The sequence below is a fragment of the Podarcis bocagei genome (assembly GCF_964188305.1).
Source record: "Podarcis bocagei genome assembly, chromosome: 13".
NCBI classification, from domain to species: Eukaryota; Metazoa; Chordata; class Lepidosauria; order Squamata; family Lacertidae; genus Podarcis; species Podarcis bocagei.
Window position 1 is genome coordinate 28,873,673 of NC_138138.1, and position 27,190 is coordinate 28,900,862.

The 27,190-nt window shown below is 42.6% G+C and overlaps 1 protein-coding gene across 4 annotated transcripts in view; it reads left to right on the plus strand.

The window, feature by feature from the left end:
- The window catches only part of KANSL1 (KAT8 regulatory NSL complex subunit 1), a 152,170-nt gene that overhangs the window by 21,393 nt on the left and 103,587 nt on the right, over positions 1 to 27,190 (plus strand). For all 4 annotated transcript variants that reach the window (XM_081167191.1, XM_081167190.1, XM_081167192.1 and 1 more), the window contains one exon: positions 17,096 to 18,482. In XM_081167191.1, the coding sequence (XP_081023317.1) occupies positions 17,179 to 18,482 (1,304 nt within the window). In that variant the 5' untranslated portion in view covers positions 17,096 to 17,178. The remainder of the gene's footprint in view (positions 1 to 17,095; positions 18,483 to 27,190) is intronic.

Below are 27,190 nucleotides of genomic sequence, written 5' to 3' on the forward strand. Positions count from 1 at the left end.
AACAGAGGAAAGGGTTCAAGAGCCCTTTGCCTGTGTGTCTGGTGTCTCTGTTGTAGGAGTGAGTCAGTGGGTGGAGGCCCTGCTGCTTTCTGTTCAGTGCCGTTTCAGGGGCTGTCATGTAGAGGGTAAAGTCATGTTGCAGAAGGACAGATTTTGGTTGAATATCAGAGAAACTTCAGTGACAAGAGCAGTTTGACAGTGGAACTAATTAGCCAGAGGGTGCTCTAGCTCTGAATTGAACATGGCCTTAAGATAGTCTGCATGACAACTTCCTGGTTTGTTATTCTGTGATTCGGTTGAAAAATATAGAAGACAGTGAGGGCTTTGCCTAATTTATTAATTAACAATTATGTACTGTGTATATTAGGGGTCAGCAAACTTTTTCAGCAGGGGGCCGGTCCACTGTCCCTCAGACCTTGTGGGGGGCCGGACTATATTGGGGGGGAATGAATGAATTCCTATGCCCCACAATAATCCAGAGATGCATTTTAAATAAAAGCACACATTCTGTTCCTGTAAAAACACCAGGCAGGCCCCACAAATAACCCAGAGATGCATTTTAAATAAAAGGACACATTCTAGTCATGTAAAAACACGCTGATTCCCGGAACGTCCGTGGGCCGGATTTAGAAGGAGATTGGGATTGATCTGACACCCGGGCCTAGTTTTCCTACCCATGGTGTATATGGTTCTCCTGTCTCTCCATCCATCTCTTTATTTTATCCCCACAACTGTGAGAGGCAGGTTAGACTGGGAGATGGTGAGTAGTCCATGGCGAGGTTGCTGTATAAGTGGGAATCTGTAATTACTTGTATGTTGCCTTGTTCGGGAGAATTGGCTTGTAAATACAATATACAATATATGCTTTGTTTTTAAACATATCACCTGCCTTTCCATCTGCTCAAAGGTGGTGCGCCATTCAGTCAAAATCAAACGTATAAAATAAAATGTCCCCCAACAGCAAAATGCAGAGATAAAATTCAGCTCACAGTCCAAATGTCACATAAAGGAGACATCTTCACTTGCCTCCTGAGCACCGATAAGGAAGGAATTGTGTAGGCCTTGCTTGAGAGAGAATACTAGAGGATAAGCATTGTAAATGAAAATAATCGATCCAGGATCCCATCAGTCTTAATGTCCCAAATAGATGTCACACAGAGCTGTCCTTCTGTAGAATGAATCTTACTTGGAATGAAGAATTACAAAAATATTGTAGCTCATGCTCTTATTTTATTTTTTTTTAAAAATGCTTCTAGGTTGCCTTTAAGGGTAACAACAAGTTTAGTTTACAAACAAAACATAGTAAAACGCAACTACATCCATAAAATCATTAATGAAGACAAACATTTAGCAGAAGAAATATGTAACTGTAACCAAACTCATCAGCAGAAGAATAAAATTACTCAGAAAGCAGACAAAAACAAGTGGGTTTTCATCATAAACACCTGGAATGATGAGGCCTCACAGAGCTCAATTGGTAATGTGATAATGAGCACAATTGGTAATGAACAACCTAGTTGTTCTTGGGTGTGGGCAAGCGAGGAGGGCCTCAGTTTTGGCTTCCAACTTGTCTACATATGCTGTTGAATAGATTGCACTGCTGTGAGGAAGGGTGTGCACACCACACACCATTTTTGAATGCTCTAGATAGAAATCTACCTGAAAGTAAAAACCTGACATACTGGGGTGAATGGGTCCTAGCTCAACACCACACTCTTCTGCGTTATCTTCTTTTTATGCAAGATAGACTTCAGAAATGGCATGCCCCTACCTGGTGTCTGAACTGGTACCTTCATACAGTATTCTGAAATCCAGGCAGTGCCGGATTTATGTATAAGCTAAACAAGCTATAGCTTAGGGCCCCACTCCCTTGGAGGTCCCAATTTTTTTTAAAAAGTACCATATTTTTTGCACCATAACACTCACTTTTTTCCTCCTAAAAAGTAAGGGAAAATGTCTGTGCATGTTATGGAGGGAATGCCTATAGGTGGCATGCCTGCGGATTTTCCTCCTCTAAAAACTATGTGCGTGTTATGGTTGGGTGCGTGTTATAGAGCGAAAAATACGGTATTTCACTATTAATATACTTCTTAATTATATTTCAGTTCAACAATTACTTTGATAAAATATATATTTTGTTATGTGCAAATGGCTTTAGATACCTATTAGGTTCATAAATTACCATAAAGCAGAGATTCAACACAAAAAAACAGAGACAATTTGTTGTTGACAAAGGACACCTGGACATATAAAGGGTCCCGTTACCTACAGTAGCTTAGGGCCTCATCAAACCTTAAATCCAGCTCTAAATCCAGGTAGGAAAGGTCAGGTTTTTTAAAAGGTGCCACAGCAATCTTTAGTCTTCAATTGAAATACAAGTATTATTTTTTAAATAAGAGTTAGCAAGCTTGGTGGATAAGGGGAATGCTGTGGATGTAGTGTATCTTGATTTCAGTAAGGCTTTTGACAAAGTCCCTCATGATGATATTGCAGAGAAGCTAGTAAAATGAGAACTGGACATGGTAAACTGATAGGTGGATATGTAGCTGGTCAACTGACTGAACCTGAAGAGTTCACGAACGGTTCCTTGTCATCCTAGAAAAAAGTGACGTGGGGAGCCATTGGGTTCTGTCCAGGGCCCGTTGTTCATAGTCTGTATAAACAACTTGGGTGAGATATTGAGGGGATACCAATCAATTTTGCAGATGACACCGAATTGAGGGGGGTAGCCAATGCTGCTGAAGACAGAATTGGGATTCAAGATGACCTTCACAAATTGGAGAACTGGGACCAAACTAACGGAATGAATTTCAATAGGGATCAAAGTCATTTCTGGGCACCACAATTTAAGTGGGATATTGACAAGCTGGAAAATGTGCAGAGGAGTGTGGCCAAGTTGATCAAGGGTCTGGAAACCAAGCCTTATGGGGAAGCGTTGAGGGAATTGGGTATGATTAGCCTGTAAATGAGGAGACTAAGAGGAGATATGATAGCTATCTTCAGATATCTATAGGTCTGTCACATGGATGATGGAGCAAGTTTGTTTTTCCTGCTTTGGAGGGTAAGAGAGATTCAAGTTACAAGAAAGGAGATTACAATCAAACATCAGGAATAAGTTACTGCCAGGAAGATCTGTTTGACAGTGGAATAGACTCTCATGAGAGGTGGTGAACTCTCCTTCCTTTGAGGTTTTTAAGCAGAGCTTGGATAGCCACCTGTCATGGATGCTCTAGTTGTGATTCCTGCATTGCAGGTGGTTGGACTAGACGGCCCTATAGGTCCCTTACAACTCTACAATTCTCTCAACCAAAATAATTTCAGATTAAGATAAAGAACACAGTTAAGACTGGGATATTATATTCAGTGGCACCTTGTTTAGGCAGTTCTACCTAGACAGGCAATTCTTGCATGTATATCTGTTTTTAAAACTCTTGGTTTTATCCATATTTTGAATTCTGTTTTTATTCCTGTTTTAAAAACAAATATTTTATGCAATGTTATGTAAACATCTTAAGATTTTTAAAAACAAGATATATATAAATCTTGCTAAATAAGTAATTCTCCTTGAGTATACGTTTCAAATGAAGTGGCTCAAATACCACTTGAATTGTAACTTTAAGACTCTGCTTGAAACATTTATCAGACTTTTCACATACCCATAGCTATTCTTAGGTTATTCTTTTCCCAGTTATCTTTCTCATTTAGATATATAATTTTGAGATATACCCTCTTACATTCTTTAGAAGTTGGTAACACCTGTTTAAATGATTCTGAGTGGCTAGAGAGTGTTATTAGACATCCTTCCTCTATTCAACCATGCATTTATCCATACTTGTCCTTCCAATGTTGCTAAGCTATTTCTTATTGGAACAGTTGTGGTCACTCTCTGATTGCCGTTTTTGATGTGCTAATTTTGTAAGTATCAGCCTGTACATTTATCCAAATGTAACTCTTAACTTGAGGCTTCTGGAAAAGAGTAATGCATTGAACTTACTATATAAATACTGTACAGTATTTTTTAAAAAAAACTTTTGAGGATGGAATATCCAAGAAGCTGTGTGCTCTTGGCCTGTAGCATTTTTCAGTTCAAGAATGAAAGTCAAGAGGCTTCACTTTTCCAATTAAGCACAGTTATTTTGCTGTGATTCAAATACTAAAGGTGTTTAGGATTGTGGTCATATGTCTGAATAATGGGAGGAGTAGAAGGCTTCATCCTTGCAGCAGCGCATGCAAATGCTTAATGGTCTGCTTTCTCCTGTGTGATAGGATCTTGCATGCTCGGTATAGCAGATATGAATTCATAAAGCTTGGTGGCCTCGGTGGCCCGGAGTGCCTTCCATCAGCTTCAGCTGGTAACCCAGCTATGCCCTATTTGAACAGGGATAGCCTAACTACTGTTGTCCATGCTCTGGTAACCTCAAGGTTAGATTACTGCAATGCATTATACATAGGGCTGCCTCTGAAGACGGTTCGGAAACTTCAGCTAGAGCAGAATTCAGCGGCTAGGTTGCTCACTGGAGCAATACGGTATGAGCATGTTACGCTGATCCTGGTCCGACTGCACTGGCTACCAGTTAGTTTCCGGACCCAATTCACAGTGCTGGTTTTGACCAATGAAGCCTTAAATGGCTCAGGGCCACAATACCTCAAGGACTGCCTTTTTTTGGACTCTGAGATCATCTTCTGAGGCCCTTTTTTGTGTGCCGCCTCCTTGAGGGTGGCAACACAAGAATGTGGCTCCCTGTCTGTGGAATGCTCTCCCCAGGGAAGTTCGCCTGGCGCCTTCATTATACACCTTTAGGTGCCAGGCAAAAACATTCCTTTTTAACCAGACCTTGACTGACATCCTATGCCCTTTTAAAATGTCTCTTTTTGGGGGAGGGGGGTATTGGGTGGTTGTTTTGATTATGTATTTTGTGGTTTTATTTTTTGATTTTATTCTGTGAACCACCCTGAGGGCGGTATATAAATTCAGTTAATAATAAAAATAATAATGGGAATGTAGCAATTTGTCATGCATTGCTTGTGTAAATTACTAGTCTCTTGCTGCAGTTTGTATTGTAATATGTGAGAGGGGCAGCCCCAGATGTCCTAAAGGATGTGGTTTCTGAAAAGGCCCTCCTTAGATCAGGGTGATGGTTATTAACTGGGATTGCCTATCTGAGGCTGATTATCTGGATCTGTTTCTGTCTAGTTTCAGGCCTGGTTTAGCACAGAAACTGCCTTGTTTACAGTGTGGGTTATCTACGCTGAGAGAGGGATTAGGGAAGTGATGCCCTGTTGATTTTTCTTGGACATCTCTGGCTTTCACTATTGTGATAGTATTCATCTGGTTTAAGGATTGAGGTTCACTGCATTGCAGCGGTTTTGTCCCTGTCTGGATGGTTGATTCCAGAAGTTGGTGCTGAGTGTGTTGTTTCTCAGTTCCCTGGCATTTATGCTGTGGATATCTACATGAAGTCACCCATGTCAGTGTGCTGTTGACACCCAGGTCTCTTTCTCAGCCCTTTACATTGAATTCAGGTGAGGCAATAGAAGTGCTGAATGGGTGGCTGGGCTTAATCATGAGCTGAATGAGGGCCAATAAACTGCAACTCCATCCTGACAAGACAGGGTTACTGCTGGTAGGTGCACCATTTGTGTCAGTAGGTGTTTGCCTGATTTGGACAGTGTTAAACCTGGAGAAATCGGGTTTAAAATTTAGGGAGCGCTCATTGATCTAGCTTTGTCCCTGCAGGCCTATGTGACCTCTATGGCATTGAGTGTCTTTTGGTTGAGGCTGGTAATCCTTTATGGACAGGGACAGCCAGGCGAGAGTAACCTATTCTCTGGCACTCTGCAGGTTAGATTACTGTAATCTGTTGCGTTTGGAGTTGCCTTTGGAAACTGTCTGGAAGCTGCAGTATAGTTTGCAGCTGTTACGCTGCAAACTGGGACCAAGCAATGGGAACATAACATTGCTTGGCACCAAAACAAGTTGCTGGTGCTTGTCTCCAAAACTCTGTAAAGTCTGGGATTGAAATGCTTGAAGGATCACCTGCCTCCATATAGCAGCCTGCCTGGATTTTTAAATTTGTGGAGGCCTTCCTCTTGGGTGACCCTAGCATTTGAAGAACCTGCTCAGAGGTGGTGATATGAACTCCCCAGGGCAGTGTTAGAAATTAGCCAGGCACGTTTTGCAACTGGAAAAGGTCCAGTTGTGACCACATGGAGATCTCCGGATGTTGGGCTGGCGGCTGAGGAAAACAAAATGTCACTTAGAGAAGGAGGTGAAACATTTTCAATAAAGCTTAGTTTTATTCTGGATTGTTTTATTTGATGTTTTAATGTGTTGCAAACCGCTTTGAGATTCGTTCTTTAAAACAAAAAGCAGTATAGAAATGGAATGAATAATAATGATAAATCCCGTGGTGGTGGGGGAACGGCGCCTAGACATTCCATTGTGGTGACCACAACCCAGGTTTAAGGTGCCATTTGGCTATCACATTATATATCTGAGTTTCTAACACTGCCCCAGGGAGGTCCAGCTGGTTGTGATAGGCCCTCTACTGGAAGGACCACCGATTCCTGTTTTGATATTATTTGGTGTCGGGAAGAAAACTTTTTATTTTCTGAGGCTTTTCTAATAGCTTTGCTTCCTTTGGAATTTGTTTGATTCCATTTACATGGTTTTAGAGGAGTTGTTGTTTAAAAACGAATTGTCAGATTTAAGGTGCTGGTTTTGACCTTTAAAGCCCTTCACGGCCTAGGACCCTTGTACCTACGGGACCGCCTCTCCTGGTATGCCCCACGGAGGACCTTAAGGTCCATAAATAGCAACACCCTAGAGGTCCCAGGCCCTAAGGAAGTCAGATTAGCCTCAACCAGAGCCAGGGCCTTTTCAGCACTGGCTCCGGCCTGGTGGAACGCTCTGTCTCATGAGACCAGGGCGCTGCAGGATCTGATTTCTTTCTGCAGGGCCTGTAAGACAGAGTTGTTCCACCTGGCCTTTGGCTTAGAATAAATTTGATTCCCTCCCCCTCTTTCTTTTTTCCTTTCTCCTCCTGTGAAGAGGCTGCATTTTAATGTTTTAATGTATTTTAATCTTGTTTTTAAGTTGTATTTTAATCAACTTGTTTTTATTATTGATTGTTAGCTGCCCTGAGCCCAGTCTTGGCTGGGGAGGGCAGGGTATAAATAATTTTTTATTATTATTATTAATGGATTATAACTAAGCTCTGTTGGGGTAAATGTATTTGAAGATTGAAATAGAAGTTTTATAATTAATAAAATCACTTTTTGATTCAGCAGCAATATGGTGTGGGTAATCTGGCTGAAACTGACATTTCTACAGTGGAGTTCATGTTTCTCCAGCAAGCACTCTCTGTATCCAAGGAGGGCCATTGTGAAAAAGTATAATGTGGACAGTTTTAGGATTTGGACTTGCTGCTTCTGTGCTGACGATGGAATAGAGTGTGCTTTCAAGTGCACTGTTATGGGTTAGCTATGTGGTGGTAGGAAATGGGTATGAGAGTATAATTGCAGTATACCTGTATGCACTGATGCTACTGAAGCAGAGGACTTCATGCTTGAAGGTAGCACATGAATAAAATTCAAAGTGAAAATAACACATCCATCCAGCATTCATGTTAGCTCAATTTGCATTTCACATTAGAAACAAACTATGGTTTAATGTGAACCAGCGCAGTGCTTAAAAGGGTCCACTTAGTTGCTCCTCTGTTGGCTGCTGTTGCTTGCTGTCTGAACCCAAAGTCTATGGTTTGTTTCTCTCTAAACAAATCACAAATAGTAATCCCAAGAGCGAACCCTGGCTACTGCTTGTGGTTTGTTTGGAGACAAGCAGTCAATGAGTTGGGGTTCAGATGTTGCAACATGCCACACTGGCTTGTTTCCTGGTAATGGGGCATGCAGCAGCACACAGCATAGTTGCATTCAACCATAGTTGCTTTTAAATACAGTTGTGACATGCAAACCAGGCCTTTGTCTCTTTGAGTCTTGGTGTTCACAAAGAAGGCTTGCATTTTTTGAAAAGTGTCAGAATGCTCGGTGAATTCTTTGCCTAATTTATCCTTGATCTCTTGGGATCCTTTTTTGGCTGTTGAAAGCATCTTGCACATTCTTCCTGAAAGTGGTACAGAGCAACTGAAAAGCTTCAGATCTCGTGTAGTGTTGTGGCTTACAGTATGAGCTAGGAAATTCCTGGTTCAAATATCTCCTTTAATTCACTAGGTCAGGCATGTCCAATTCCCAAGAGACTGTGATCTACTCCCAGTATAGAATATCTGGCAGTGATCTACCCATTGTCATTGGAGGGAGGAGGAGCGTGCGTGGGGGAGGATTGCACAGAGTTTTTTAGCTTTTCCCCTGTAACTTTTTGTACACGATAAGGATCCTGCGATCTATCAGGATCAGCTGGGGATCTACCGGTAGATCACGATTTACTGGTTGGACATCCCTGCACTAGATCGTCTTAAGCAACCTGCTACTCTGCTAGTAACCCCATCTTCAATATAAGGATACTAGCTGCACCTCACCTACTTTACAGGGAGTCATAAGTTTCCGGAGATCATTCCCGCATTAATCAGTTTGGGCACTCAGAAAGCATAAATGCCAATTGTGGCCAGCTTGCTGGTCTTGAGGCGCCAGTCTTGCTTTGTGTGCAAAAAGTCTTGCGTTCACTTCACAGACTGTTTTGTGTACCAGGTGAAAGAGGAGCCATTCCTTTAATGGGGGGAGGGCTGTAGCTCAGCTTTACATGCAAAAGTTTGCCATCAGCTGCCGCAATCTTCAGGTAGGGTGGAGGAAGAATTGTTTGAAACACAGGAGGGGGCAGTGCCAGCCAGTGTCGATGATACTCAACCAGAAGGATGGAGGGTTGCATACAAGGCATCTTTTGTGTCTCCAGAACGAACGCATCAGACAATTTCCACCTATTGCTTTTGCCTGTTTGTGTCATTCCAATGTTTTGAAGTGCAAGCTTCATTCCTTTGGCATCTCCGGAGCAGTGTGGTGGTCGTCTTTCTGGGCTACTGTAATGGCACCAGCTGTTATTTTAAAACCTCTGCTTTGAAGTCCTGAGCAGTGCTTCTGCAGCACATACCCTGTTACAAAATGTGTTAAGCACTTGGTTTTAGTGTACATTTAAAATTATAAATTAAGTATTCCTAATCACACGAGATAAATAAGTTGGGTTGTGTGTTTTTTGTGTAGTTTGCACTCTGCCATTTTCTTTGGAAGCAGTCTAGCCCTGTATTGTGCGTTGTTGTTTTTTTTTGCCCCTCCTTCCCCCTCTTCCTGCAACTGAATACTCAGAAGTGATCTTGTGCTGCCTGGCTGGCAAAAAGGAGAGTAGGCATGCTTCTAGGCATGAAAACTTTTGTCGGGGCTGACCTGAATTAATTGATCTATATTGAACGCAGGGCAGTCTGTGTAAACACCACTAGGGAGGGGACTCTAGTTCCGCTTCGGTGAAACTGAATGTGTGAATGCCGGGATACATTTATTCCCGATTTCTTCTGAGCAGTGTTAGAAACTCAGATATGTAAGCAGGGTGGATGAAAATCAGTGATTAATTAATTAATTAATTAATTTTTAAATCAGATTTTTAAAAATTTAAATGGGATTTTTAAAATAATGCTTTGGGAGGAAAAATATTTCTAAAGATAGTTTTTTATTTAAGAACTTTGTTCCAGGATGAGAACAGAAATCGCACGGCAGCGGGAGGCTCCATTAGCTAAAGTGGTGCTTCAGGCTAAGAACAGTTTCAGCTTAAGAATGGACCTCCAGAACGAATTAAGTTCTTATCCCGAGGTACAACTGTAGTCCAAAGACCATTCATCAGGAAATAAGGATTTGTTTTAAGTTTTTCACGTGTACTAAAACTCAGTCTAAGGTTGTTGTTTTTTTGAAAATTGTTTAAGCAGATCAGTTAACAAACATGAATACATATGCTATAATGTTATTGTTTTAGTTATATAAACTGTTTTAAATTGTTATTAAAGAAATGATTAATTTTCTCCTTCCAATAAAGTACAGCAGAAAAGTTGTCCAAATATATACAGTTAACGTATTAAACCTCACAATTATTTCATAATTATCTTTCTATGTCTTTCTAATAGTATAACCAAATCAGTAATTTTTGATAAACTTTAAAAACTACTCTGAAAATTTATTATTCCAGAAATGAAACCTTCATCTGGTTGTAAATATTAAGATTATATCAGCAAGAATGAGTCTTTCTGTAAAAAAATGATTTAGTCTTAGTGATTTAAATCAAGTCTTACTGACTAGTGATTTAAATCATGATTTAAATCAATTTGATTTAAATCAATTTGATTTAAATCAAATCCACCCTGTATGTAAGCCAGGTGCCAAATAGCTTCCTAAACCAAGGTTGCAGTTGCCAAAACTGAATGCCTAGTTGCCATTTTGGGGCAAAGTCTTGTTTTCACAGGCATTCACTGACTGTGATTGATTCTCAGTTAAACATCCAGCTAGTTCAGATGACAATCTTGAGCTAGGTTAAGAGCTTTGAGAACTTAAATAAGAAAAGTCACTTGATCCAGGGACAGTCCATGTGTATTGGCCGATTCCTACCTCTTTTTCTTAATGCTCAGGCTGCACAGAAAAAAGCATTTTGGTTCCTGAAATTCATTCTAATTGTGCAGATTCTATAGGATGGGGTATTAGTGTGTGAAAACAGTCAAGGTCCAGTGATCCCCAGGCATGCCCCACCACATGGTGGAGATGTCAGGCGCCATCCTGGCACCCAGGTATCTTCACTTGGTTGCAAGTGGCCACTAGTCAGGTGCAAAATGTGCCTGGCGCCTGGCTAATTTCGAACACTGCTTCCGAGGAGCACAGGAGTGGCTTCATGGCCACCCCAGCTTTATCCTCACAGCATTGGTTGAGTTCAAAGAGTGACGGCCTGGCCCAAACTTTAGCTTCATGGCAGAGGTGGGGATTTGAGTCCAGGTATCCTGGATCTGGCTGGGACACGGGTGGCGCTGTGGTTTAAACCATTGAGCCTCTTGGGCTTGCTGCTTGGAAGGTTGGCGGTTCGAATCCCCACAACGGGGTGAGCTCCCGTTGCTCGGTCCCTGCTCCTGCCAACCTAGCAGTTCTAAAGCACGCCAAAAAGTGCAGGTAGATAAGTAGGTACCGCTCCAACGGGAAGGTAAACGGTGTTTCTGTGCGCTGCTTTGGTTTCGGTGTTCTGTTGCGCCAGAAGCGGCTTAGTCATGCTGGCCACATGACCCGGAAAAACTGTCTGTGGACAAATGCCGGCTCCCTCGGCCTGTAAAGCGAGATGAGCGCCACAACCCCAGAGTCGTCTGCAACTGGACTTAACTGTCGGGGGTCCTTTACCTTCACCTTTTTATCCTTGATCCACTGTGCTAGGGGTGGCCAGTGTGGTGCTGGATAGCAACACCCATGAGCATCAGTTAGCCAGGAGGGTGGTAGTTGAATCGTCCTTAAACAACTGCAGGACATGACACTGGCTGCCCCTGCACACCCTACTGCTATGAGGTTTCCCATTTTGCAGATGGACAAGCAGGAAATGTTTGGCACTGGCAGATTTTGGCATCAGGTGTCCCTCTGCCCCCACCCCCACAAAGGAGAGAGTGACAAGCCATATTAGAGTTTGAACTTTTGATGAGTCATCCAGGAAGAGATCTCAGTAAGGCAGTTCGGTGCAAGATTAAAGCGATGACTTACAGTCCCCAGAGCAGGTAATGTTGCCCGAGGAGGCTGCAGAGAGAAAAAGAGGAGGTTGAACTCTGGAAGGAGGGAAGTGTGGGCAGGAGGAAGTAAAAGTAATATGTTGCCTTTGCTTGAACAACGAAAGATTCTGCCCTTGAGCCCAGGGTTGGGGAACTAGCTGTTCTTCCCCACCCAACTCCCGCCCAAATGCTTGGCTGCAAATCCGATAATCCCCGGCTACTGGCCCTTCTGGCTGCGGGTATTGCAACATCAGACAGGCACCAAGTTTGCCACCCCTGCTTCTGTAACTGAACATGCTACTCTTATCTTGCTAGTGAATGGATAATGCAAATTAAACAACTAACCATCTCCAGAACGAAAATACAGCCCCCCCCCCAAGACACATACTTGCTGGAATTCATACTGGTATACAAAAAATGTGCATGTTTAATACAAGTGACTGGATAAGTGTATGTTTTGGTGTTAATAAACATATTTGGAATCAGATGTAGACCAGGATGAATGTGCAAGTTCTTAATACTACATTTCCTTGAGAGTACACTGTAATGTAACACAAGTATTATTGACGGATATGACCCTCGTGTGGGATTTGACCCTCATTATTCTCATTCGGTAATTCCTCTTGTGTTGAAGAAGGGAAATATTGCTGTCAAATGAAATTGCTGCCTGCCTAGCTTTTCCGCCCCTAGAAAAAGCAAATGTTTAAAAGTGTTGAAATAAATATCAAAATGTTCAGCCTTTATTTCAGCTCAGCTTGCCACAGTTAAGCACGGTGCTTCTTCGGTACAGATGTCCATATATTGGGTGCAGTCCTATATGCCTACTTACCTAGGAGTAAGTCCCATTGAAGACAATGGGACTTGCTTACACCCACCCACACCCTATGATTGCACAATTTGTATTTGTATAACAGTAGGAAGTGACTCTTCAGAGGCAGTTTGTATGAACACAGATGTTTACATGTTATTATTTCGTTAAATTAATATTTCAAATAAAAATACAAAAAAATACAGCATATAGTTGTTTCAGTTAAATCTCCTAACATTTGAATACCAGTGCCCCAGTCATAAAGAAAATAGATCTATCTCTCTCTCTCTCTCTCTCTCTCTCTCTCTCTCTCTCTCTCTCTCTCTCTCATGTTGAGTCCTTACTTGTTGCTTTAATTCATCCATTAGTAATAAATCCCAAATTTTGTAAGCCCAGTACCCAACTACAGGCATGTTAATAGATTTCAATTTTTGTGCCATTGCTAAACAAGCAAGCATTTAACACATTTCTGATTTAATTTCTTATGGAAGCATTTTATAGCCTCAGAATTAATGTAACACCATGCCACTATTAAGAGATCAAATTTCAACTTTTATTCATAATCTTCTATCTTTTTATTATATTTATATCCAACCTTTTTCTCCAAGGAGCTCAGAGTGGTGAGCATGTTTCTCCCTTATCTCAGTTAATCTGCACAATAACCCTGTTAGGTTAGGTTGAGAGCCAGTGAGTGGCCCAAGGTCACCCAGTGAGCTTCATGGCCGAGTGGGGATTTGAATCCTGGTCTCAGGTCCTGTTCCAACAAACTTAGTTTCTGGTTTTTACATACACACACTGTCCTCCCCTCCATCCCACTCCCATTGGCCTTGCCTTTTGCTTTGCTATCATGTTTGTGGGATGTGGGACTTTCTCCATAGTGGCACCTGCCCTGTGGAATGCCCTATGCCTGATGCAATCTGTCAGATCGCAATGCACTTTTTGTTTTTAGGAGGTTGCCAAAAACATGGCTATTCAAAAAGGCTTTTGGTTGAAATTCCTCCCCATGGTTTATTTTTCAATCCTGTTCTGTGTTTTGACTCCTGTTGTTAGTTTATAAAATATTGTGGTTTTATGATGGTTGCAAGGAATAGGGTTTAAGGTTGATTTTTAAATACTGCATGGAATTTTCCGCTTTGTTACCCACCTTGACTTCCGTTCTGGAAAGAAGGATGTAAGCTTTTAAAGTAAATAAAATGCCTGTCCTTTATTGACTGTGTTAGCCTGTTGAAACAAGCACGCATACAATGTTTAATGATTTGGTAAGTTGTAATCTTAATGAGCCTCCCCTGTCCCTGTGACTTCATATTTGCAAGTATTTCAGTTGTTGATGAGGAATCTTTGGTGATAGTAAGTGGTTTTTGTTACAGATGTATAAAACCTTTGAGATGTGCTTTAGGGTGAAGATTGGTTGAATGAAAGTGTGTGCCACAAGAACCAGGCTGCTGGTGGTGGTGTTTTCCAGGAGAGGTGCTTATTATGCCAGGCATCTCTGTAATCAGCTGTTAGATCCACAGGCCTTACTACACATTGTAGGCCTTGTTGTAGCTCCCAAGGAACAAGGGGTGTCTAGAATGGACTGGATTTCAGTCTGGCTTTGTACTGAGGACAACGTCCTTCCCCACTTCATCAATTATTCCAACAATAATAGAAAAGATTTGGCATTGCTGCTAAGCCATGATGGGCCTTCTATAAAAGTTTGTACCCAGTGCCTTTTTCCATTCCAGAACGGATTACCTGAAAAATGTGTACTGGGAGTGTTTGTGAAACAAATACAGTGGTGCCCCGCAAGACGAATGCCTCGCAAGACGGAAAACTCGCTAGATGAAAGAGTTTTCCGTTTTGGAGGTGCTTCACAAAACGAATTTCCTATGGGCTTGCTTCGCAAGATGACAATGTCTTGCGAGTTCCTGCTGGTTTTTTTCCTCCCCCCCCCCTTTTTTCTAAGCCGCTAAGCCGCTTATCAGCTGATCCGATCAGCAGATAAGCCGCTAATAGCCGCTAATCTGCTAATCCTTCAATGGGCTTGCTTCGCAAGACGAAAAAACCGCTAGACGAAGAGAATCACAGAACGGATTCTTTTCGTCTTGTGAGGCACCACTGTATAAAAGTGGTGCAAATTGTTGTTTTAAGTAATGTTAACCTCCCAAGCAGATGAATGAATGTAATGACAAGTACTTAGCTTGGGAAATGATAAAAACATCCCCCCCCCCCAACATGCTGTTTCCATGTGGCGTGCTATATCTTGTCAGTCCACAGTTGTCCACTTGAGAGAACAAAGTAAGTCCTAAATGTTGACCCCTGATCTAGTAAGTGTATGGAAGCAACCTTTTGCACACGTTGCTGTTGTGATGCTCATCTTGAATGTTGCTGAGCTGGTTGGTTGCATCTTGACATACCTAAAAATGTGGATCTGGGGCCACCTGTGTTATCTAACTGTTTGCAACGAAAGCAGGATTTATGCTGCTCTTTTCTACATCCACTTGCATAATAGAAACGGAACAAGCAACTTTAAAACCTGCTTTGTGTCTCCCAGTAGAGAAGAACCAAGTATAATGCCATTATTTAAATCTGGCAGAACTATCTTTAGAATACTGTGCATAGTACTGTCATCCCATCTAAACAAAGAGCTGAAAAAGGGAGAGGGAGGCAATTAAAATGATCAAGGGCTTGGAGCACTTTCCCATGAAGAAAGGTTAAAGAGTTTTTAGGGCTTCTTTATCAAAAGGGAGGGACACACTAAAGGAACTTTGATGAGCAGGGTTGGGGAAACTGGGCCTCCCGAAATTGGACTACATTACAACTGCCATCAGCCCCTAGACATATGGCCAGTAATCAGGAATGATGGGAATTATGGTCCAACATCTGGAGAGCCACAGGTTCTCTTTTGTGTACTCTTCTTGCTTTCCTCCCCCTTAATGAAAATCCCTAATAACTCTTCAGCCTCTCCTCCTCGGAAAGGCAGTGATAGAGATTTATAGAATTATAGATAGATTGGTAAAAGCAGTTTGGATTAAAAATGGTTGATCAATACTAGAACTTGAGGACACTTAATTATATTGATTGATAGTAGGTTCTGTTTCATAGCAGATCAAATCTTATCAAAGGCCCTAATAATTAAATTGAACCTTCTCTCAGTGGGAGTCAACCTCTGATATTTGGGTAATTGGGACAAAATGGAATGGCTATCCTCCTCTTGCTGGATAGCTCAGTTGGTTAGAGTGTGTTGCTGATAATGCTAAGGTTACAAGTTCAATCCCTGTATGGGACAGCTGCATATTCCTGCACTGCTGGGGTTGAACAAGATGACTCTCAGGGTCCCTTCCAACTCTTATGATCTATGATCCTCTCGTCAGCGTTTGGTTGGCCACTGGAAAATAGGAAGCTGGATTTGAAGGACCTTGATCTTATCTAGCAAGGCCATGTGTGTGATGATTCATTTCATGGAATTTTCAGATTCTGAGGGGCATCTCAAGTCATGATCTGAACTAACCAGACACTCTAATTTTGGCTGGGGGAGCAGAGGAACAGCTTCACTTAAGTTCATACTTTTGGAACACAAGACTTCCAAAAATTCCAAAACAACTCAAAGGTTTAATTGGAATGTCTCTTTCTTACCCTGCATCTAAGTAGAATGAAGCAGTGGTGGGTAGCGTGTTGGACTAACTCGAGAAGACCTGAGTTCAAACCCCCACTCACCTGTTAAGCTCATTATATGACCTTGGACTAGGTCATTACCTGGGAGAAGGGAGAGAACAGTATATATTGTGCCTTCAACTCCTTGCTGGGAAAGGCAGGAGATCAATAAATAATAGTATGTAATTAGATCAAGCTAAACGTAGGAGATGGGCAGTACAGATGCTTTGCTTGCAGCCAGGGAAGAGACCTTTAAAGGAATTGGCTTGAGCTTCTGATAACTGAACAAATTCCGCCCTCCGCCCCCAAAATGCAACTGCTTTTGGTGTTCTATGATTTGATTCAGGGTCAAGACAACTGAAAGGCTTTAGGTGTGGGGTTAGATCTGATTCACTGGGTGAAAGAAAAATATATATCCCTGGACTGGTTTTGTGGTTGGGTTTACCTTTGACTCTCTGCTTATCATCACATTCCAGTAGTAGCAGAATCAGCTTTGAGTCTTGCCTGCATTGCAGGGCTCTCTTGTGGTGTCACACTATATTTTGCCCCCCTCCTTACTCCTCAGTCTGCCTCTCCATTTGTATTTTCCCCAGCCTATTGGCTACCCATTCTTACTGCATTTATCCAGTAGCTGGTTGTCTCTTTCTTTGTTCCTGATTATCACACTGCTGTTCTTTTTGCTCACTATGTCTGCCACACCATGAGGTCTTGCTACTTCTGCGCATGGTGCTTTGCATACCCTTTCAGTGGAACCTGAGGTGTGACCTGCTGGGGTTGGAGGAAATACGTTCTTGCGCCATGATTGTGCTTTAGCCAAAAAAAGGCAAAAAAAGCATTATGCACAGTAATTGACTTGATGCTGAAGCTGCACTGAATTCTGTGCTTCTAACACTTTCCCTCCTCTCTCTTTCTCTCCCTGCTTTCTTTCTAGGCTGCCCTCTGGCGAGGCAGTTGGAAACAGCAGAGCTGGCCTCTGCAACGGGAGAGGCTGGACTTCCCGTCTCTCTGTGCTGAATGGCTACTATGGCGCCCGCTCTCACTGACGCAGCAGCTGAAGCTCACCACATCCGGTTCAAACTGGCTCCCCCGTCCTCCGCCCTGTCTCCTGGCAGTGCCGAAAACAACGGCAACGCCAACAACATCCTTGTCGCCACCAACGGCACCAAGAGGAAAGCCGAGGATCCGAGCCTAGACTTCCGAAATAACTCTGCGAAGGAGGAGCTGGGAAAGCTGCAGCCCTTGGTGACGTCTTACCTCTGCTCCGATGTGACTTCGGTTCCTCCGAAGGAGTCTCTGAAGCTGCAAGGGGTCTTTAACAAACAGACAGTCCTGAAGTCTCACTCTCTGTTGTCTCAGTCCTTCTTGAAAACTAGCGACCTCTTGGGGAGGCAACCTGTGTTGGAGCTGTCCTTGGAAAACCTAAAAACCATGAGTACTAGTAGCCCAACTCCTCTGCCGCAAGCACCCGTCAATGGCTTGGCTAAAAAGTTGGCTAAGAGCAACAGCTCCGATCATGAAAACTCTGCTTCGCTCAACGGCGGGAAGCGTGTTCCTCCTGCTGCGACCCTCCAGGATGTTGATTCTAGTAGCCCTGGGGGGTCGGATTTGGGGGACCTGAAATCTGGTTTGACCAACTGTACTCTTCCACACAGAAGCCTTGATGCAGAGCATACCGCTCCCCTTAGCAATAATGGCACTGCAAGTAAGCGGAGCCACAGTTCCCCGGAGCAGCAGCATGGGCTTGAAGGGGGTGGAGAGAACAGGCTGTTGCCATTATCTGGTGTGCCTGCTTGCTCCAATCTGGGGAGCAGCAAACCAGAAGAGCAGAAGATCTCCCTGCCGAGCAATTCCTTCAGCACCCTAGATTCAGATATGAGGACGAGGGTGCTGCTGCGGCGGCAGGCGGACATTGAGAACCGGGCTCGCAGGCTGCAGAAGCGCTTGCAGGTGGTGCAGGCGAAGCAAGTGGAGCGGCACATCCAGCAGCAGCTGGGCGGCTTCTTGGAGAAGACTCTGAGCAAGCTGCCGGCTTTGGACTCCCTGAGACACAGAAGTCAGCTGATGCTGACCCGCAAGGCGGAAGCTGCCTTGAGGAAAGCTGCCAGTGAGACGAGTACCTCAGAGGGCCTGAGCAGCTTCCTAAAAAGTGACTCCATATCAGAAGAACTGGAGAGGTTTACCGCCAGCGGGATGGCTAACCTGCGGTCGTGCGAGCAGGCGTTTGACTCCGACGTGACGGACAGCAGCTCGGGTGGGGAGTCTGATATTGAGGAGGAGGAACTGACCAAAGCAGACACTGAACAGCACCATGTACCACTGTGAGTAGCAACAGGTGTATTTACTTCCAAGTAAGGAAGGACCAGCAACAAAAAATAACTAAATAGGGATAAAACAGAGGTTTTTGTTCTTTTCAAAGTTAAGTCAGAAGCAGTAGGAAAGTTTATGCCATCATAAATTGGTTAGTTTCAAAGGTACCATAATACTTTTTGTTTTTGCAGTAGGAAGATTAGGTGTGAGAGTGATGGCATCTGATATAAACTCAATTAATTATGCTTGACTGGAAGGGATAGCATCACCTCCTCATCTTTAACTCCACAATAGGGATTAAGGCCACCAAGAACTCCAGCCACCTTCACTCATCTGCCTTTTACCAAAGGCAGGAAGCGCTAAATTCTTTTTTCTCTACTTGCTCCCATCTACTCCAGCTCCCTGGTCTTTCACAACATACATTGTGAAATATTGCTTATAGTTTTGTTCACAGATAGGACCATGCCTCTGCCTGCTGGAACAGCAAAGGTGGTCTCTAGAAATAGCTCCTTCAGGGCAAGACAGAGGTTGCTGGTGTGAAGTTGTCCCTGCTGTCGTGAGTCCAGGCTTTCTCTTGGTACAAATTTAAAATCATTCCAGCCCTGTTTTGTGAAAACCGAGACCTTTTCTCTGGCAACTTGGGGGAATATTGATGCATGAATGACTTGTGAGATGTGGGAATTCCTTTTGCAACTAGGGATCTACAGCTTGTTTGCTAAACAAATAGCAAGAGATAGGATCAAAGATCTATTATGTCTTGCACTGGAGATGGGGAAGGGGAGGGAGGGAGGGGGTAAGTAGGGTGTGGGGGATGTTGCTGAAAGCAATAGGTGTCTCTGGAATTGGAGAAGGCGTGGAAGGAAATGGGGTAGGCAGGGCTTTAGGTGTTGAAAGTAATGGCTGTGAAGTGGTAACAACTGGTTAAAGGAGCAGTAAAATGCAACTGAGCAGCATATTGTGCCCTTTTCTTTGTGTCTGCTTTCATTTGGGGTCCCCCCTCTATTTAATAGGAATTCCTGTGTAGACATTGCTGTCTGGTATTTACCCCTCAGCTGGTCCAAAGCTCTCACAAATAATGTGCTAGTTAAAATCCTTCCGTCCTGGGTCAGTGCTTATCATTGCCCTGGATCGGCTGGAGACAATGCCTTAATTATTTTGTGAATGAAATAATACTAGAGCTGTGGATTGGAAAAGGCTGTGCCTTCATCTTATCAGCGCCTTGTGATAAATTAAATTGGGGGTGTTGCTGTCTGGCCATTCATTGAAAGTTACAGTGTCTCCAGGAGCTAGCCTTGCTTGTGCACGTGTTTCTTCCCTACGCAACACAGAAAATCTGCCCCAGGTCTTCTGATTATCAAGATAATACAGACTATATCAGGGTCTTACAATGGATTAAGTCTTGTCTGGTAGGGGTGATCAGACTACAGCCTTGTGGGTCCTGCTCTCTCTCTTTAATTAGCTAGAGATCCAGGGTTTACAAGGAAGTGGCATTGTGGGAGAATGGAGCCAGTCACAAAATGGTGGCTCAAGATGCAGGACCAGGTACATCAGAGTCTGCGCTCACAGGAAAGGCTGGGTTCATGCGTGCGCAGCTGTTGCACATGTTTACAAGTCCCCTGTTGTCTCACAATGCCACCCACTTACGATGTGAGGCTACATATTAACCTAACATAAACACAGTACAACTGTGTCATCAGTATAAATCAAGAACTACCAAGTGTAGGCAGTGTAGATAAGTTAACATAAAGAAGACCAAATGTTCCAAGTCACATGTATAACATAACTCTTGCACATATAGACAGACAGACTTAATTGCATTGTTGAAGGAATTCAGAGAATGCAAAGAGATGGGGAGGCGGGAGGCTGCTCTGGCAGCTGTGGCCTCCGTTATGAAGAGCGTAATGATGGTGTTGTGTTGTGTAGTGAAGCTGGAGAGCAGAGGCTTCCCCAGCATGCAGAGCAGCGTCTGCGCTGAGGCTGGCTGGAAAGAAAATAGCCCAACTGTCTGCTCTTAAAACAGCATTGCCCTGGGCTGTGTGGCTGGGACCAGAACTCTTCTCCCCATGCATAGGCGCTCATGAATGCAGGGATGCAAAAGAAAGAAGGAGAGCAGGGTATGAGAATAAAAAGCAAAATTGACAACTTAACTCCTGTGCTGATAATGCACACATGATTTGAGTGGTCAACCAGTGGATTGCAACTGGCATTCCTGTAGCCCATGGGTAGGCAAACTAAGGCCTGGGGGCCAGATCCGGCCCAATTGCCTTCTAAATCCGGCCCACGGACATTCCAGGAATCAGCGTGTTTTTACATGAGTAGAATGTGTCCTATTATTTCAAATGCATCTCTGGGTTATTTGTGGGGCATAAGAATTTGTTCATTTCCCCCCCCCCCCAAATATAGCCTGGCCCCCCACAAGGTCTGAGGGACAGTGGACTGGCCCCGTGCTGAAAAAGTTTGCTGACCCCTGCTGTAGCCCCAGGCCTAGGGGCTTGTTGCACAGGCAGACATTTTTCAGAGGGACAGATACTTACTTTGTAACGAAAGAGTGACTGAGTGCAGGGTAGATTTCATATTCGGCAAAAATAAGATCTTATTTATGTGGGGCCGTGAGAAGTATAGGCAAAATTCAGCTGCTGGGTCAGTGTCTTTATAGCATGGATGGCATCTGACAAACTTCTGTGTGTTTTGGATATTGTTCAGTTCAGTACTTGGGGCAGTGTTTTTGTTCTTACATTTTTGCAGCAAATTCTGTGAAATCATAGCATTCATTGTCCCAGTGCTGTCTTTCCTGCTGGGAGGTGGCATTTGCTGCAGGGAGACGAGAAGGGGCATGAATCTGATCGAACTAAAAAGCCTTGACCTTACCATTGGGCTCTTGCTGTAACTGCTCACAAAGCCAATGTGATACAATGGTGTCATGCACGGTCTGCAGATTTTCTGCTGAGCGTGGCTGAGCCTACGCCTGCTGCCATGATCATCTACCGTATTTTTCGCTCTATAAGACGCACCAGACCATAAGACGCGCCTAGTTTTTGGAGGAGGAAAACAAGAAAAAAATATATTCTGAATCCCAGAAGCCAGAACAGCAAGAGGGATCGCTGCGCAGCGAAAGCTGTTCTGGCTTCTGGGATAGCTGTGCAGCCTGCATTCGCTCCATAAGACGCGCACACATTTCCCCTTACTTTTTAGCAGGGGAAAAAATGTGTCTTATAGAGCAAAAAATACGGTATATGTCTGGCAGACAACCATGAAATTGTTGTGTGGACATGCGAAGCTGCCTTATATGGAATCGGATCAGTGGTCCGTTTAGCTCAGTATTGTCTGCACCAATTGCCAGTGGCTCGCCAGGGTCTCAGGCAGAGGAGTGTTTTCCAGTTGTTGCTGGGGATGCCTGCAATTGTTGCCTGCATGCATAGCCTCATGTAACCTCATTGTGGTAACCTACGACTTCACTGTAGCTCTTATAAGACGCCTCTGTATCAGACACCCGTGCTCCCCCCCCCCATTATCCGCAAATGATCAATTACATTTCATAGCAGTCCAATTGCTTTCTGCTACAGATGCCCTACTGTTGTTTCATGAAAAAAAATATGTACTGTGTTGTGTGGATTCTGCTTTGCGAAATTTTAGTTCGATCTCCGAAAGTCATCTTATTTTATTTCAGAGGCCATATTCACGTTGCTAGTTAGTTAAAAGCAAACATGGGATAAAAATGCTTAGTACCTTTCCAATTATAATGTTTTGGCTCCAAGGTTTACCACTCTCCTCCACCCCGGACTGCTAGAAGCAAGTGACAGACCATTTCGGGTATGATGAAATTAATGTAAGTTCATTTGGTATGTGAAATTTGTCGTTTTGACGTTGCACTTGAGATAAAGTCTTAACTGTTCATTGGTCATAGCTTCATATTTTCACTTCTTTGGGTCAGAAGTGATGGTCTCCAAACCACAGAGCCTTTTGAGGGAAGGGGTTTATATTTTGGTGTAGTGGGGTCAACTGCCTTCAGAGAGATGCAGTCTCGATCTGTACCTTGGAGAAGCGCACCTGCTTCTGTTTACAGGTAAAGGAAATACAGTGGTACCTTGGTTTAAGAACAGCTTAGTTTCTGAACAGCTTGGATTAAGAACGCTGCAAACCCGGAAGTAGGTGTTTTGGTTTGGGAACTTTGCCTTGGAAGCAGAACATGTTGAGTGTGTTCCATTTGTAAATTGAGTCCCCAGCTGCTATGGGAAAGCACGCCTTGGTTTAAGAACGGACTTCCGGAATGGATTAAGTTCGTAAACCAAGATACCACTGTAAGCCTCTTTAGTGTGTAAAATTAATAGGGCAGTAGAATTCATAACTGGATATTCTGGAATGTTAGTGCCCTTTCCTTTTATCTTTCTGCCTCAAGCTCCGAAATAGCATTTCAATTCCTTTCGATAGTGTGACCCTGTTGTAGCATTGTGTGTTTGCTCAGTTGGCAGCTTTTCTAGCCAAGGCAGCTTTCAGTCTTGGTAGGAATTGCTAGCCACACATTATTAGGCCTAGATAGTAATGTGCTGTAACGTAGCATTAATATATAGTAATTAGCCAAAATAAAGTAGCGCCGCCCTTTCCAGCAATGCCCATTGACTGCTATCTTTGCTTGCTGCTACCTTTCTTTGTTTGCTTGCCATTGCATTTCATAACCTATTGGATATAGGTGGCTTTTTCCTTGCCTCTTTTCCTAGGAATCCATAGGGGAGAGGTCACAGTGCTTCAGACTCACATAGTCTCTTCTCTACCCTCCAGCACAAGGATTTCTGGATCCCCCGCCCTTGTTGCCTAGAGACATTTGCTGTTTCTCATTGGCTGTGGTAGCTATTGGTAGTTTTGTGGAGGCAGATTGACTTAAGATGGTTGGATTCTCATTATAGTAGCATTCCGTTACTGGCCTGTTTTCAGCTTGACTGATCTGATGCTATTTTGGAAACGATGTGGTTTGCCCCTGTGTGCTATCCCTAATGAGATCTGTATTGCCAAGGTTTTTAGTAGCCATGCAAGCTTTAATTGGTAGATTAATCAACTGAATCTTTAAATCAGGGTGTGCACAATTCTTAATTGGGTAAGGCAAATGGTAATGGATCAAAGAGTAAGCGTAGACTTTTATTTTGAGGATATTTTGGTTTATTTTATTTAGAATTCTTTATATATCACAGTGGTTCACATGATTAAATAAAACAATAGAAATAAGGTGTATTGCTGTAGTTCCATCTGAGGTCAATTATAGCTTGGTATACTATTCGTAGATAAATGGTGGTCTTGCAATAAAGCTAAAGCCTACTGGAAAATGATATATAATGAATTTAAAAGATGTTTAAGATAACATTTGTTTTTTTAAAAACAACCAGAAGCTTTTCTTTTCGAAAATAAGGGATCAGCGGTACCTAAACAATATAGAAATTTATGTATGCAACCACGGCTGCAAGAATCGTATTTGCCCAAAGATGGAAAGAAGGCCCGACAAGACAAGAATGGATACAGATATTAATGGACTATGCAGAAATGACGAATCTTACCGGAAGAATAAGAAACCAAGACAACAAACTATTTTAATAGGGAATGGGAATCTTTTATTGAATATTTACAAACAAATTGTAAACAAATTAAGACATTAGCGGGATTGTTGTAAAAATGTGCAGTTGCTAAAACTTATATGAAATAGATGAGAAAAGGTATAAATATAAAGGGAAAAGAGAGTAAATTTAAGGAACCTCAAAAAGAGGGGGAGGGGAGTCGAGGTTTAACATGCATCAATGACTTTTTTTACTGTTTGAAATTTTTTTTTGGTTATGAATGGATACGGTCTGATAGCTGTTTATCTCCCATTCTGAAAGAGTTACCTGTAGAAACATCTGCAGTGTGATACAAGACTGTTTTGGTAGCAGAATATTATAAACCATCTAACCATCAATTCTAGCACCTTATCTAAATTGTATAATTTTGTATTTGAATGATTGGCATTAATTGTATTATAAAATGGTGTTGTTATAATGAGGCTATTATTGGATTGTAATTGAAAATTATTAAAAATTATTATCAAATGAGACTTGTATTCTAGAATACATCAATAAAGTTAAAGATAGAAGGTGTTGGGTTCAATAAATTGAAGCCCCTGTTGTGACATGGACACAGGTGTTCAGTCTTGATGTAGGCTGGCCAAGGATGGCCAGTTTTGTGCCCTCCAGATGGTGCTGGGCTCCAGCTCCCATCAGGCCCAGCCTTGTATAGCCAGTGGTCAGGAAATCTGGAAACTCGTCCAACAGCCTCTGAAGGGTAGAGTGTGTTCAAATGCCTGCTGACCAAGGAATCATGCTTGCTAGCCTTGGGTGAGTCTCATGCCCTTGCCTGTTTCAAAAGATTGTCACGAGACTCACTTGAGGATTGTGATGCACTTTGTGCACTGAAATGTGCTGTAGCAATAACAGCAATATTTGACTTGCTAGGCAGCACAAACTCTAGTCAGTTAAAGCTTGTAATGGTTCATTTAAGACAGTCCTGCTTTGCTAGTCCAAATACTCTGGGTTGTATCTCACCAAGTTCTATTCAATGGGTAGACCATTGAAATTAAAATGACGAAACGTCTGGAAACAACATCCCAAGTTGCCATTGTGTGTCAAGTTCTAGGAAATTGAAGAGTTACCCTGCTCCTCCATATACACTAGGTGTGTGGGAAGGGACAATGGGATTTGGAATAGGAATAAAAATTAGATTCCTCTTACTCCTTTTAAAGGAAATGTAGCAAACCACTTTAACTGCCTGCAATAAAAACATGCAAACTGAAGGTGAATTTTAGCATATCCTACTCACCAGAAGAGTCTGAATATATCTCTTAAGGCTGAGCAAGTTGCCTACTTCTGACATCGAGGAATCTTAATCATGACATGCTGAGTGATTTATTTCTTCTCATCTTTTGGCTCATTCTTTACAATGCATCTCTTATTCCCTTCTCCAGCAGTTAGGTCTTTGATGTACGAGCTCAGCTGTGGTATTGAATTTGCTATTTGGTTTGTAGAGATGTTTCTCCCCCCCCCCCCCCCGAAAGGTGACGAATGGTGGGTTTAAATTCACATATGTAAGGAGTGGTGAATGTTGCACTTGTTGCATTCTCAGGGGGTATGCATTCAGACCACTCCCCCCCCCCCCCGAAATGTCTGTCTGCCACTTTGCGCATAATCTTGTATTCTGGGTAAATACCGAGATACTCCTTGTGTCTCTCTCCTTAGTGAGAGCAGGATAACTTTAGAAAAAATGCTATATTGTATAGCCAGGCAAGAATGAACTTCAAGATGTAAAAAGGGGCTTCTTTCTGGGGTATGGCATTTGGTCAGATGTGATGGTGACCACAGTGATGGCTTCAAAGGGAAAACTTTTTTTTTAAGACAGACAAGTAACTCTTGGGCAAGATGAAATCTTGTCTTTGGGGAAATCAGTGGAACCTTAAAGACTTAGTGAAGATGAAGGTTCTTGAGAACAGGGTTCAAAATTAGCAGGGCACCTGGCGCATTTTGCACCTAAAGATTCGGCATTTGTGAGCACCTCAAAAAGTCGGTGCCATTTTTTAACACCTGGCTGACAGTCAAGGATTACTGAAATGTATGTGCTTTGAAGCCTTGAAGTATATATTAAGGCCAGACAATATTTTTAAGGCATTTAACAATAATGAGTGTTTTGAAAACTGAAGTACGGTACCAACATTTTTATTGTAAACACCAAATTAAATATGTATTAACAGTTTCTGCAAAAAATGTGATATTAACAATGTGTCATTTATGCGAATTTCATATTAGTTCATGCTTATCAAAATAATAAATAAAATGTGTTGCTGACACCCACACCCCCCGCTGTGGCGATTAGACATTCTGTTTTGGCGCCCACAACCCAGGTCCCAGAAGCCATTTGGCTCCTAGCCTTTCTATCCCAGTTTCTAACACTGATTGAGAACCCTGAGCTAGTTGAATTATAAGGTCTCAAAAAGCTGGATAGAAATTTGGCATGGTTTGGGTAATAAAGCACTGAAATATGACTAAACATGACAGAGATAGAATTACTCATTTTTGCTAAATATGCTGATGCTGTGACACTAAGATATTGTAGGCATAACCCTGCCAAATTTAATATCAAAACAAAGTTTATTTAAGTGAGAGGCCTAATCAGGTGCTTAATCCTCTCTCATTGAAAACAATGGGAGTTGCAACCCTTGACTTTGAGTGGGTTGTTCCCTTTGTTAGTCCTTTTTGTTTTTTCAAGTTTGTGCCCCTTTAGCATTCATTCCATGTAGTGCTTCTGACATGTCCTGTGGTTATCATAACCACAAATGGTGCATACTTGGATTACCAGGGATTAAAAAAACACAAAGCCTGCAAAATTATAGAGCTAATGAGATTTTTCCAGGAGACAGGAGGGAAATTCTGCTTCTTCCCTTTTGCAGCAATCCCAGTACCTATTTCCTGACTTGGGTGTTTTTTAAGTGCCAGTGGTGGTTGTTTTTACACCCCTGAAATTATCTAGTGGTTTAATATGCTGCAGTAGAAATTTGCATGCAAATAGTAACTGAAAGAGGCAATAGTAGAGGTTTATGTTGCAGCTCTATCTCTTGCAGCCAGCTAGAAATAGAGGTGACGGAACTCACCACGAACGCCTCCCATGTTCTCTTATACAGTGGTACCTCGGGTTACATACGCTTCAGGTTAAT